General features: G+C 42.3%; 1 protein-coding gene across 1 annotated transcript in view; it reads left to right on the top strand.

Moving 5' to 3' along the window:
• Window positions 1-1,815: 1,815 nt before the first annotated feature.
• Window positions 1,816-15,356, top strand: part of LOC119169217 (cytochrome P450 3A14) — a 34,157-nt gene continuing 20,616 nt past the window's right edge. The window contains exons 1-6 of the mRNA XM_075881854.1: window positions 1,816-1,947; window positions 6,439-6,535; window positions 7,458-7,510; window positions 9,262-9,358; window positions 10,008-10,133; window positions 12,177-12,414. Coding sequence (XP_075737969.1) covers window positions 1,889-1,947; window positions 6,439-6,535; window positions 7,458-7,510; window positions 9,262-9,358; window positions 10,008-10,133; window positions 12,177-12,414 — 670 coding nt within the window. The 5' untranslated portion in view covers window positions 1,816-1,888. The remainder of the gene's footprint in view (window positions 1,948-6,438; window positions 6,536-7,457; window positions 7,511-9,261; window positions 9,359-10,007; window positions 10,134-12,176; window positions 12,415-15,356) is intronic.

Genomic DNA, 15,356 nt, shown 5'->3' on the forward strand with positions numbered 1-15,356 from the left:
AGTCGTCAACGTCCTTGCCTTCTGTGCCTGAGAAAACAGGGGGATCTCGCAGACGCAGAGAACCGGCGCAGAGAACAGTAGGCGGTGCCGGTGGAGGAGTTGGAGCGGCGCTTGCGTCGGTAGGCATAATGGATGGTAAAATGCGATTCCGAAGCTCCAGGGTGATCGAAACCCATCAGACTCCACCACTTGTAACGGGGTTTATTTGCAGAGCAGAACTCAGAAAACGAAGCAGTCAGCAGCGTCCGGCCAAGCGCAGCAAGCACGAGCTTATGCTGATGGCGATGCCCCCGAGGCGCCGAGAAATGCCGCTGAAGCTCCTCTTCTTCACTACTATATATATATATATATATATATATATATATATATATATATATATATATATATATATATATATATATATATATATATATATATATATATATATATATATATATATATATATATATATATATATATATATATATATATAAGGGAAACAAGTGTATACTTAAGGGCTCGTTTTTCGTGTTTACACAATAATAATGAGATCTAACAGACAATAATGCCAAGGAAGGTATAGGGGAAGTTATTAGGCCAATTGTAATGTAAATGAGAAGAAAGAAAAGTGGGTGAAAAGATAACTTGCCATGGGCAGGATCCGAACCTGCGACCTTCGAATTACGACTCCCACGTTTAAATTCACATAAATACTCAATAAAGTGGCTGGGGGGAAAGCTGTCGTGGTAGCTCAGTGGTATAGCATCGAACGCGTAATTCGAAGGTTGCAGGTTCGGATCCTGCCCACGGCAAGTTATCTTTTCACCCACTTTTCTTTCTTCTCATTTACATTACAATTCGCCTAATAACTTCCCCTATACCTTCCTTGGCATTATTGTCTGTTAGATCTCATTATTATTGTGTAAACACGAAAAACGAGCCCTTAAGTATACACTTGTTTCCCTTATTCATTAACGAGGGTCTCGTACTGGCAGACTTGGTGCCTTTAGGTTGTACTATTTGGTCAGCTGCCAGTTAGTAATAAGTTCACGAGCTACGTGACGCCAAACAGGCTCACAAAGAGTGTGCCACACTCGCCGCCATGGCTACTGGTGGCGCTGACTGAGACTCCCACGTTTAAATTGACATAGATACTCAATAAAGTGGCTGGGGGGATAGCTGTCGTGGTAGCTCAGTGGTAGAGCATCGAACGCGTAATTCGAAGGTCGCAGGTTCGGATCCTGCCCACGGCAAGTTATCTTTTCACCCAGTTTTCTTTCTTCATTCTCATTTACATTAAAATTGGCCTAATAACTTCCCCTATATATATATATATATATATATATATATATATATATATATATATATATATATATATATATATATATATATATATATATATATATATATATATATATATATGAAGAAGCAATCAGTTTTGTGTGAACGATTCACATGAAGTCTTCCATACACTTCTAACGTGCACCTGCGTGAAGTCAAATAAAAGCCCTACATTTTCGTTTTTCAGCAAGGACATATTGTGGAGGAGTTCATTGGCTAAAACACTCTTACGGACAGTGTAGTCATTGCTAAGGACAGCTAAGCTGACCTGGGTGTAAACTCAGTAATGAGTGTTGACCGTATTCAGAAAATAAAGCTCTCGGCTGTCTTTATAGGCTATAGATTTCATTGTACGCCGGGCATGATTCAAAGGTATTATACCATGGAACAATTTATAAACACGGACCGATCGCGTTCCCTTTGACATCCGCAGGAAAGGAATGTAATTACATGACCGGCGCGTTCCCCTGCTTGGATGAATTTAGGAAGGCAGCTGGAAACTGCCTACGCTTCTCCACACAGGCGTTGTTTCCTATAGCTCAGTTTCCAGCAACACGCTGAAGGAGTCATGTCGGTGACTGTTGTGCTGCTGCTTCTCATCGTGTTCCTGCTTGTGGTGCTGTTCACGTAAGCGGCTCTGACTATGCAGGCATAGTTGTGATAACTTGCTTCGTTTCGTGTCGAAGAGCCACAGGTCATCGCATTGGTGACAATATTTCACTACTATTAGGTGCTTTATGGTGGCGTAGCCAAACAAAAAAAAACAAAAAATTGGTCTGGTGGCGGAGTTCAACCATTTTTGATGTGTGTTCGTGCGTGCGTTTGTATGTGTGCATGTACATACACTAATATAAAATTGAACTTCTCTCCAACGTCAGTGCTTCGTACACTTGTTAAAAGAAAGTATTAAAATTGCGCTATAATATCCACCGTCAGAACACAGAAGTGTGGCGAATGTGTTGCCACACATCGTATTAGAGACATCTATACGTCTCAGTCTTGCCACATTGTAATGAAGTTGGGACATCTTTCAAATAACTACGTTTCCAAGTATTTACAGAAACAGATGGCACTTATAAAAACAGAGCTTCAGAACCGCAGAAGTAACAAAAATGTGTTTCATTCTGTGAAGTGAAAAAACTATATTGAAAAATCCCACTTATGTGAACACAACAATTCGTCACCGCCGGTGACCCTAAAAAATAGTCATAAGAGGTTTGTAGCGTCACCATTTGTTTCCACGCATAGCTGTAGTTATCGCCGCAAACGGGAAACAGGTCAAGTTAAATATACGTCAGATCGTACGCATTTGGGGAACCGATTTCATGTGAAGCAGTCAGGAAATATAGGAGCATATAAGCCAGATTTTGCACTCTGAGCCAATCACTTTAATGTGATTTGAAGTCTTCGTGTAAACTGGAAGCTTACAATAATAACAATTCGCTTATCTAGGAATGACCTATTTTGACACAGCCCGCGTTGACGTGTCTGCTGATCTGAGTAAAAATGTACGAAAAAAATTCTATCTATGATTGAAAGAAAGAAGTGTAAATTTAAGAGGTTGTTTCATTTGTTAGGTGCAATATTAATGACAACTGAACGACAATGATACCAGGGGTTGAACCTTCCGAAACCACCATATGGTTATGGCAGACGGCGTAGTGCACGGCTCCGAAAATTTCGACTACCTGGGGTTCTTTAACGTGCACCTAAATATAAGCACACGGGCTTAAGAATTTTCGACGGAAATGCGGCCGCCACGGCTTGTGTTTGATCCCGCGTCAGCAGCCGAGTGCCTCAGCCAGTAGGCCACCATCGCGGGTCTATCGTTTGCTTACAAATGCACGCCAAGTACACTGGCTTTCAAAGGTCCTGGTGGTGCCATGGTCTGACGTAACGTTGAAACTCCCATTAGAGCAGAGCTATTCAGCCCAAAAATGCGTGCTGCTGGCCTATATTATGGATCGCATAGTAGTCATAGGCACACTTGCGCTACGCTTGCCTATAGCTTGAGGGGCCTTGCACATGTAATGAATCTCACATTGGTATAGAAGTGCACAGCTAAAACTACCACCCTAATTGACTTGGTCCTGGTGCGACGCCTGTGAATAGAGACTTATGTGCCCGTTCAAAAATCACAGAAGGCGGGAATTTCCGGAGCCCTTCAATACAGCGTGCCTGATGTACATGTCGTGGGTTTGACACGTAAAGGACAAAATATCAACGCGATAGCGTTATAGAGCTCGTTCCGCAGAAATTTCGACGTCGGCATCGGCATTGTTGGTTGTGAGCGAAAAAAAAAACATAATCTTATGCGTCACCGCAAAAATTGAGAACTATGCAAATAAAATAAATAATAAAAACCCTGGCTCAGAGCACGGATCGAACCGGGGTTGCGTGGGTCCGAGTAGGGTCGGACCCGGATCATATGCGTGACAAGCGGGTGTTCATGCGGTCATGCGGCTGCATGAAAATACATTGAAAAAAACTTCCACTGCTTGAAAATGCAGTGAAAGTGACACATGCTTTGTGTGACACGCGTTTTGTATACATGCCTCACAATACAACATGAAATATTGCAGTAATAATGCGTGGTACAAGCGCCCATTGCAATCGGGTGTCAGAACATGCGATTATCCTAATGACTTCGTGGTTTAGAGCCAGTAATCTACTAAAAAGGGCATATCCTCTATTGTACTGTTTCCTTAAAGGGACACTAAAGTCAAATAACAATTTAAGTCAGAGTGAAAGCTCAATGTATGACAACATCTAAAGTGACAATATTATCAACAGCAGGGACCTACTTACCGAGAAATTAATGTAGATGCACGAGAACACATGCGCCACGACAAGGAAATTTGCAAAGTGATCCCGATGACGTCAGACTTACAGCCTACAATTAATTGCTAGTAGTCTAACTAGCTCCACTAAACAAAGAACCGAAACAAGGACACGTAATACAATGCTGCTTGTTTGTTTCTTTTTGATTCACAGAAAAAGAGCCACCCGATGTTGCTATCGGGAATGGCGCGAGTGGTTCAAAAGCTCAAATTTCGCTTGGTTAAACTGTACATGTCGTGACATCGATTGGGGCCCAGTTGAACCAACCAGGCCTGCCATTTCGGAGGCTATGGCAGGAAATCGTTCAATGACCATTGTTGCTGCTGTGGCTCCTGCTACTTTCATTCTACTGCAACTAGGCTGCGCAGTAAAGCCGGACAACGTTGTGGATGGCAACGATTATACGAAAGGTTTCACTTGAGGTGGATAATCTGAAGTGCGGTAACACGATGCAGAGCACTAAAAAGTGTTTTCATTTCAAAATAAGCAATTCCTGGGCGCAAAAGTAGCACTGCGAGGTTTCTGTGCCGCTACTTCAGGAATGGACATCGCCTTAATATTGACGTTTAGTGTCCTTTTAGGGCCACATAGCGAGTGCAGAGTAAGTTCGAAAAAATTTCGAGCACTAGGTGTTCAAAATACACACTAGGAATAGAAGATCGCCATCGTGTTCAACTTCTGAAAGCGAAGCTATAGGGTCCCCGAATTTTATTGCGAGAGCAATCATATGGACACTCTCGGTTGGATTTTGCCGCCGGCGTCGGCGTCGACGTCGGCGTCGATGTCATGCACCGTATATGTATACGAATTCATATACATGAAAACGCAAGAAAGGGAAAAAAAATCCGGCGCGTGGAATCGAACGTGGCACCTGTGCGCCGTGAAAGCAAGGCGTTAACCACTGAGCCACCCCGGAGCACATCCTTCACCGTTCAAACGGCAAGCTATTTATATCTACCACTTACCGCTGCTCACGAGCATCTAGGGGAGGGGATTGTGTTTTCAGCATTACCAGCAAGATGGCGCAATCAGCGCGCATCGCCACATCGCGCGGTGGCGCCAGCTCTAATCTCCTACGCGTACTTTGCTCGGCTTGAAGAAGGGGAGCGACCCTCCCTCACACGCCCTTATCTCGCGGCGGCGAAGAGAGGAAGGTCGTACGCCTTGGCTGGCCTCCGAGGTTTAAATGGAACGATTCTGCTGCAGTTACCGGGTGCAAAAAGGTGACTGCAATCATTGGAGTCTCCGTTTGCGAAAAACGCGCGCTTTTCAGAACCAGCAAAGGAATGAATGAGACGCTTATTGGCGTGCATCCGTATACCTGTGAGTACGTTTTGTGCGTGATTTGGGCGTGAGGAACGTGGGGCATGTTTCGACCTGCTTTCTATTCTGTGCGTGACCTTTCAATTTGTTTTGTATCGCGTTCATTGCTTCACCTTTCCGGCAAAGCTGTGACTTTTTTGTCTAAGCACATAACATGACATTGTCTTCACTACCCTCACTGTGTCGAGGACTGACACAATGCATCCGCGAGAAGGACGGCTTTCATTTCTGTTTGGCTTGTCAACAGGAAGTGTGTGAACATGAGCACTCTCGGAAATTAAAGCTGCAAATTAAGCCATGCATGAAAAATAGACTCCCCATTTCATTACAACATTGCCTGAAAATAAAGAAACTGCTCTAATACGTGTGTAATTAATAGACTCATTATGATTCAGATTTGCGCTCTTCGTAAAAGTGGCACTTAGTCCAATTGCACTTTGTTGAAGTTAAAATTCGCAGCTGAATTTCCATGTTTCGTCATGTTTTCGTCTGTTACAAATTGTTGGTTGCTTTGTTCTTTACGCAGTCACGATCATTCTTTTGATACAGAACTGAATACGATGACGCTTCTGTGCTCTATAAGGGCTACCCAAAGTGGGTACAAAAAAAAAGTCACCCTATTTGCGAGACGAAGGTATACAATACGCCTTTTTGGGTGAACTCCGCAGATCAACTTTGCAACTGTGAGATTGCTTCTGCGCAGAACAAGGCACCGCTTCTGATCTTCTGATAGAAGATGCGCATTGTTTCTAAGACGATGCCCGTATTTTCAGCAGTAACCCACTCCAGTAATTTTAGCTATGGCAGCCTATACATAGAAAGTCTCAAAGTCTGCTATGTGACTGCCCTATGTCAATGAGTGATGTGACTTAAGTGCTTGATTGAAAAAAAAAAGCAGATCACATTTTAAAGCTAGCTACAGTTTTTTCTTCCTCTTTTTGTCTTGCGTTCTAGATGGCGCTGGTGGCACTTCACGTACTTCAAGCGGCTGGGGATTCCAGGCCCCAAACCCAACTTGATATGGGGAAACCTTATGGAATATCACTCCACGGTCAGAACATTTCTATTAAAGCGCTTCGCGGTACAATGTTAAACTGCACCTTGGTAAAAATAAGTGATACGACATTCAATATCGTCCGATCACCATTGATAAGATTAGGTTTTAAACAATGTTCAAGCTTAAAAACCGCAAACAGTTAGGTACCTCTATCGTCAGTCGAGGTATCTAGCTCTGTATACCTAGCTCAGAGCAGCCAGAAGTTGTAGCCGCCTGGACGCTAACACAAAGTCATTTCCGGGCCACACAGCGCTTTATAAATTGATATCGAAGTCATCAAATCACCTAATGACGTACAACCTGCGTCGCACCTATCACCAAATAATTGCAGAATATCGGAAACTTTGCTTAAGACATACGGGAACTGTCACCTCGAGGTGTTCAACAGATGTGTTCTGGTTTTTGCATATCACGACGTGAAAAATCGAGTGCGACAACCTAACCGTTTTTATGCGCATGCCTTTACCTCATCATTTTACTTTCACTTGTCAAAAAGAGACGATGGCAATGTTAACGACCTCATACGGCAGCATCCAAACCCATCCATAAAATACTCTATAAACTTCCATCCTGCTCACTGCCGGTCGGAGTGCCCATCGTACAAAGCGTACAGAACCATCTCGATCTATAGCTTTCTGAAATGCAACGTTAGGATGTGTCAACCGCTCCGCGATAATGGGGACCTTCACGGGTAAAGACGCACATTAGATGACGTCAGACATGTGAAATACACATGCCCTCATTGGCAAAGTTAGGTTTAGTCAAACCACGCTAAAAGAGCATTCACGTTGCTTGCATTTACAAAACGTATCACAACTTCCGCTCAATAGTCACGTCCTAAATTACGCTTTAAAACGGTCGTTTTAGAAAACTGTTCAGAATACATCAAAAATAAAAATGTTCCTTTTTTCTGTAGGATCTCTACAAAGCTGTAGGAGGTTGGATTGCAAAATATGGCGATACGTTTGGGTAAGCATTAGCCGAGTGATCTACATCTACCTTGTAGAGCTGTTAAAAGACTTGCATGCACAAATAAACCCGTGGCGGTCCCTCATTGTGCATTCCTGAAAGATGCGATTGTATCAGAAATAATAATAATAATAATAATAATAATAATAATAATAATAATAATAATAATAATAATAATAATAATAATAATAATAATAATAATAATAATAATAATAATAATAATAATAATATCAATAATAATATTAATAATAATAATAATAATAATCTTTATTGTCATCTTGATTTGTACAAAACAAATAACAGGCCTGTCAAAGCCAGGCAGTGGCTTGGAGGTCTTCACCCGGCACATCGGCAGACGAGAGATGACATATATATTGAGGAGCTTTTCATGTAAACAATAAGAAAAAGAATAAATGTGACTCATTTACGCTACATATAAACACAATAACAATCGAGAATCAAATTAGCGAAAGTAATACTACCTAAATATCAGAAATGTGATCACCAGCATTGAAAAATTTTAAACAGATTATACCCAGCATGCAAGAAACTAGAAAACAAAATAATAATGCGATAACTAATGCAGCATTAAAAAGACCTTAGGCTCTTTCGTAGACTGCGTTTAGTCGTTGCCAAAAAAACACTGTCGCGGATGTCATTAAAAACAGTGGGGACATAGACCTTTTTAGTAGCTTTGCCATATCGTGTTTTGACGAATGGTACAGAAAAACGGGCAGTTTTTCTAAATATACGAGGGGTAATGCATTAATAATAATAATAATAATAATAATAATAATAATATGTAGCCCGGACCGGGCTTGGGCTATACCTTGTTTTTTTATCGTACCGAGCTAGAGACAGGGGCAAAGTCCGAATAAAGCTATTATATAAATGCTGTGCCGTAATTGTTTTCCATCACGTAGCGATGAGTAGAGATGATGAGCTTGACAATTATTTAACCATGAAATCATCCTCCTTACTCCCCCTGAGGTACTAAATTTTTGAAAGAACAAGAATTCGAAACTGCCAAGCCTGATATGCCATGCAAAAAAATTATTAACGATTCCGGCTGCCAGTGTGAGCAGCTGACGGAATTTCAATCAGGTGGGATATATGATGCAAGAGCACTGTACTTCACTGACGCCAAAATCATATATAGTCTTGTTATTTTTAAACAACTTGAAATACGTGTACACAGTGCATGTCAGGTGTCGTCTGCATATGATGCAACTTTATATGCTGACTGCAGTGGTATACGTTATTGGAAAATGATATCATGTTTCTGCAACGAGCCTTCATAGTATCGAGCCGGACCGGGCCGGTCTTAGACTTTTGTGTTCGTTCGTCGGGCCGGGCCGGGTGGGCTTGCTGCCTTGTATAGGGGTCTGGTGGGCCTTCGACGCAGTAAGCGGGCCTGGGCCCCGCTCTGGCTTTAAATTGCAGCTTGTGCACCGCTATAGTGCAAAAGCACCTTAGGCTCAGAAAGCATTTGGAGATGGCGGGGGGGGGGGGGGGGTGGCATAGACTGAGAAGAGAAAGGCTATAGCTTTCGTCACCTTGGCACCCTTTGGTCCTCAAATGACCCTTGCGCCAATGAGCATCACATATCAGCTTTCGCCTTCCAGTTATTTTAAGCGAATGGTTAAGGAAACCTGCGAGTTTTTCAAGTGCCATTCGCAAAATGGGTGGAAATTCGTAAAAATGGTAATGAAAAAATATTTGCGCTTGCACTCTCCCCTTTGTTCATGCAGATTCTACAATGGAGATGTACCGTTCGTCGTAACACAAGACTTGGAATTGATAGAGCAGGTCTTCGTCAGAAAATTTCAGAACTTCATGAATCGAGGAGTAAGTTCTATTGCATACGATGATTTTAATCACTTGAGTCGCATTTATAGCACCTGATTCGGCAAAATGTGCGTATCACCTGCCTTTAAGCGAAAAGTACCAGTCCCAGTAAGTACGGTGGATCACGCGCTAATACGGAAATCTGAGTTAAACGAACCTTTTTGTCCCGTTTGATTGATTAAAAAAAAAACCGTGTTACAAGTGCGAAGCTAAGACTTGGGTGTTTGCGAATGCCAGCAATTTAATGGGATTTTTTCGCACCTTTGTAGTGAACTTCTCAGTGATAATGACGCTTGCGGGGGTCTTACGGGGTAAAACCTCGACATGACTATGAGGCTTGCCGTAATAGTGAACTAAGGATTAATTTCGGCCACCTGAGATTTTTAGTGTGCACCTAAATTGAAGGACATTGTCCTTTTCTGCATTTCACCCACATTCAAGTGCGGTAATCGAGACAAAGAATCGAACCCGTGGCCTCGAGCTTAGCAGCGCGACACTGTACGAGATAAACTATCACGGCGGTTGCCACTCACCGACTACTTTGATCATCTCTAGTGTAAAGCTCCTCGGCTAGTGTTATTTATTTGATTGTTTCAAGCATCATTTGAGTGTCTTGCTAAGGTTGACGAACTCTAACTTCATCTTGCAGCTAACAATGATGACAGACCAGATGCATCCGTACCTCGGCAAGTCGATCATCCACGTTAATGCCCCCATGTGGAAGAGCATTCGGAACTCTGTTGCCTACGGTTTCAGTGCGGCTAAACTGAAACAGGTATGGAAACTGTTGACTTTGAGTAGGGTTGCAACACGATGGTTAAAGGTAATGTAAACAATACAAGGTCCCATAAGAACTCGCTAAAGTAAGTTTACCATCATCTGCGTGCTCAGACACAATCAGCATTTCTCAGGATAAAATTTTTTTATTTGCCGTTGATATGCTCACATCACTTGGATGAATGTTGTGGCTACTGATAATGGTGCGAAATGAAAAAAAAAATGATGGCCACGTATCTGCGCTATTCCCTGCAAATGTCGTCGAAACTCGGTAAAGGGTGCCGCCGGCCTTCTTTCGTGCACAGCGTCACATTTTCAGTGCAGCCTAAGAAACACTAGGGTATCTAGAATTACGTACCTATGTATGTTCTAGCAAAGAAACACACTACCTAATGCTTACGTACTAATTTTGGGCCTCAGATATGCGTAATATTTGCATTTATCGACAATGTTCACAAGTATGAACGCGGCCACCAGTTCAAGATGGCTTGGCGTTCAGCAAGTGCTTGAACTTAGGCCAGGTGGCTGAAATGTGTGACAGACAGACAGACAAACAGACCAAACATTTTGTGTTCAAGTATCCCAATTAAGATAATTATCTTTAAATATTTACGTAGCAATTGAACGGCACATGACTAGAGGCTTGCACCTTCTGCGATTACATATTTTATGCTTTAATCGGAACAAGATTCTTACTAAGTTGCAATTTTGCTGCTTGAAATCGTTCAATACTTCTTGAGTTGTCCTAAGAGTGGCTTTCAACTACTTTTGACTCGTCTCTGTTTTGTAAACAAATGTATTTAGGAATATGCTGGCATCCGAACCTTATGCCACTTACTTTCTTATTTGACATGAGAGTTTTCCTAATAATGCCGTTGACAAGCCCGAGTGAGGAAATACTACACTGACGGCCATTCACATGCACACTCCCAATGTTACAATGCAATAGTTCACGCTACACGAATGTTCACGCCACGGATACAGTAACGTAATATTTTCACATCAGAAAAGTATTCACGAAAGGAAAATATTCACACAAATTCACTCTAGTCCCTTCGTCCGTGTCACGACCTCGTGGCAATATCGTGGTTTGGGAACTGAAAACCCCAGATAATGTATACTATTTATTAGAAGCATGCGTTCACTCAGACTGACGAAATAATCATAAAGGCACCGAATGAGAGGACAAATACCAGGTACTTTTGTGCATATTTATAATTATTAATGTGTAAAATATGCACAAAAATACTTGGAATCTGTCCTCTCACTCGGTGCCTCTATGATAATTTTGTCAGCCCGAATGAACGCAAGCTTCTAATAATTATAGAGTATCTTGGATTTTAAGTGCCCAAATCACATTGGCACGTGGTAGGGACGAGGACGAAGTTACCAGAGAGGATGCTGAGGTCAAACTGTTTATTTGGCCAAACTTCTGACCACGTAAAACGAAATTCAGATTACAGAAAGACACTGGCGCTGACGGCGGCGAACAGAGAGTCGGCCATCAATCGACTGAAAAGAGGTGAAGCGAGTCGGCATTTAAACACGCGTCATTGAATAACCCAGCGTTATCGCTATTGGTCATGTAGGTTCCTGAACACTCTGTAATTTTCGCGTTGGGGGCGTATTCTTAACAAAATAATCTACTTCAGTCCTGAAGCTTCTTGAACACTGCAGGCGTGGTTTGCGCTGAAAATTACTTAAAGCGCGATGAAGCGATAACAAAACTTTAGGAAGGAATGTGGCAATGTGATTGCGAGGCCCACCGTAGTCGGAGGCTGTGGAAATTTCGACCATCCGGTGTTATTGAGCGTGCACTGACATCACGCAACGCATAGCCGGGCGTCAAGCAATTTGCCTTCATGGAATTGGGACAGTCCCTGTTAGGATCGAACCATCTGAGCATCCGAGCCTTTTAAAGCTGTTCCACCTAATCGGATCACTGCTTAGATTAAGGCATGCGCACTGCAGCTGGTCACAACCGCTGCTTGTTTTGTATATAAAACATATTCGGCCATCCTGTACCCTCGTCCTCGAGCAGATGATGCCGTTTTTCGAAGAGGACGTGAACTACCTATTGAAATATCTGGACAAAAGCGCTGAGACGGGAGAGGAAGTACAGATGATGCGCAAATACGAGCAACTCTCCATGGACTTCGTGGCTCGAGGTGCCTTCGGCATCGATGAACGTTTCCAGGAAAATCCGAACCACCCGCTCTTTGACATGGCGAGGTCAGCTTGCTGCAAACTCATGACTGGTCCTTTCCACATGATCGCACGTGAGTGAACTCAAAGCTTTGTTCTCATAAGATACACTTGCAGAGTCATTTTCTTCTATCCTACTCACTTCTGATCTCTATTGCTCTTCACCATTACGTACAGATGCTGAGTTATCCTCACTACTGGGGCCGAAAAATAGCGTAACCTTATCCAAGAAAGAGAAACAAGTTGTTATTAGGTGATGCGTTAGACTGATTGCACAAGCAATGCTTGTAAAATTAAGCATTGTATGCCGTAAGCAACAAGCTAATTGAGAAGCTGAGCACTTGTGCAGTGACTGTATACATTGCTAAACAACATCTTATTGTGCTGTCGTCATATTAGTCACTGCGTACAGAAAATCGCTTTGCATTGATTAGTACACGAAGAGAGTAACAGAGGTTGATCGTGTTCATTCAGCTGGGTTCGCCACTGGTTGTTGAAAGGTGGTAGTGCAAAGGAAGGTAGGACAAAAAGACTATATGTAGAGGACAGACATCACATCACAACAAGCCATGACAAACACCGTCTTGCTTTTCTTGGAAGACACGAAATAGATTACGGGCTAAATTGTGTCACGCTGTTTCTCAACTCTTCGGGGTTGCGACAAATGAGGTCACTTAGTGCATCCAGTGGTTTCGAGAGCCGTGCGCCTTAAAGTTACAAACTGAGCGGGACCTTTTGGAATCTTTTATTGTAAAGCCAGACGTAAACGAGAGCTTTCCTGCCTTACATATCTCTTACGTGAATTCAAACATTGCTTAGAGTCGATCTCTGGAGTTGGCGCAGGACAGCTGCGTTTGTTGAATGATATGTGACATAAAGGTGTGATCGAGCTGCGCGCTGTCTAAAGTGCTGCAGCGTTCCAAGTAGCCTGCTGGTGATTTAGTGTCATATCATCACCACAGAAAAATGAGGGAGAGAGCGAATAGGCAAGAAAATAAGGTTAACCAGGCGTACATTTAGTTCACCAAGTTGCTATGGTGAAAAGATTTATTAACTGGATGAAAAAAATAGAAGGCTAGAGCGTGATATAGCATGCACAGGTCGTACGTTCACTGGAAGTATATCCTTCAATGATCGCACAAACATGTCGACTTGAAGCACTCTACAAACACCTTTGATGCTTTCTCATCGTCAACGCCCGTCTATACAAACACTATGGAGCCGAGCCAGCAGCATCCGCTCGAAAACTATGACGGGTTTTGTTTCCGAGAGTTGAATGCCTATCCATCAAAATGCGTCAGCACCGTTGAGCAATAAAATTTCGATACCGGTACATGGTCAAAGGATATGTGGCTACGAGCCCAAAACATGGTAGACTTCATTAAAACAGGGAAAGGTGGCCTGAAGAAAAATGGGTTGTAAGTTTTAACGACGCGTAAAAACAACAATAAAAAGAACCATGAAGCTAAAGATTTTAATAACGGCTTACAGATTTCCTTCTCCCTTCGCTCATCTCTCTCTTTCTCTCTCTGTCTGTGTGTTTTGTTTCATAGGTACTCCATTTACTGTCACCACTAACCCCCGGATGGGCGTGTACTAAACAGATTTGATGGGAATGGTTCGAAGTTGTCGCTGTTTTCGTGTGGCAGTAAAAAAGTGAAGTACCTCTACGTTCGGAGTGATCAGAGTTAGCAGAATTTGTTCATGGTAATATAGCAACCCTACGAAAAATACATGCTTGAGCGGGCGTGTCTTCAGGCCCTGCGATGTTGCTGAACTATAGGTATGAGAGTGTATCAAAGAAATACAGCTTCATGCCCGGCATCTAAATAGCACAGTCTATCTATCTATCTATCTATCTATCTATCTATCTATCTATCTATCTATCTATCTATCTATCTATCTATCTATCTATCTATCTATCTATCTATCTATCTATCTATCTATCTATCTATCTATCTATCTATCTATCTATCTATCTATCTATCTATCTATCTATCTATCTATCTATCTATCTATCTATCTATCTATCTATCTATCTATCTATCTATCTATCTATCTATCTATCTATCTATCTATCTATCTATCTATCTATCTATCTATCTATCTATCTATCTATCTATCTATCTATCTATCTATCTATCTATCTATCTATCTATCTATCTATCTATCTATCTATCTATCTATCTATCTATCTATCTATCTATCTAACTATCTATCTATCTATCTATCTATCTAATCTACACCTAGGTGCTCTCGTAATCACGTCCATAAATTTAGGTAGACCAAAATCAGTATGGAAGGGTAAGAGGGTCTGACATATTTGCGGTGTCTGGTAATAAGTAATGCTGAAGTCATGGTACGACGTCAGACCCTTGCCTTCAGACATGGGTAGCGCACACTCGTATACCACGGGCGGCGGTACGCGCCACAGGTATTTTGGAGCTAAGTTATAGCTACCGAGCTGCGGCAAGACCAGACTTCAGGGTAATTTCAACGCGTGAGCGTTAAGGGGGCCCTGAAACACTTTTTCAACAAACCATAGAATAGATTCACTAAAGGAGCTCATTGCTTCAAGAATATAATGCCGCAAACATTTTAGGAATCCATCCTGCAGTACGAACGAACTTACAAATGTTTATCACACGTTGCAATCTCATGCCCTTTATTTCTCGTCCCGACAAAAGCACTGGAACCTAAGCAGAGAGGGATGGCAGGAGCAAAGAAAAACGTCACGGGTGCCTCGTGACCTTGAGCACTGTTTTCCTTTTCTTCGAATACGCGGCTTTCTAAGTGCGATCGCACGCGCACGCATGGACAAGATGTGGCCTCCCGCGGTGATCTCTGTAACGACCGAGCGCGCCATGTTCAAATCCGCCAAAGGCTGATAGATGGGCTTACCACGAGAAATTTTCGGGCTCATTCCGTGATTTTCTGAGAAAAGAAAAAACAAAATTTTGCTGATTCGACAATTTATTTTGAATTCCAGGCTGTATGCTGCGCTATAATATTTATC

The sequence above is a fragment of the Rhipicephalus microplus genome, chromosome 2 (genome assembly GCF_043290135.1).
Source record: "Rhipicephalus microplus isolate Deutch F79 chromosome 2, USDA_Rmic, whole genome shotgun sequence".
Taxonomy (NCBI): domain Eukaryota; kingdom Metazoa; phylum Arthropoda; class Arachnida; order Ixodida; family Ixodidae; genus Rhipicephalus; species Rhipicephalus microplus.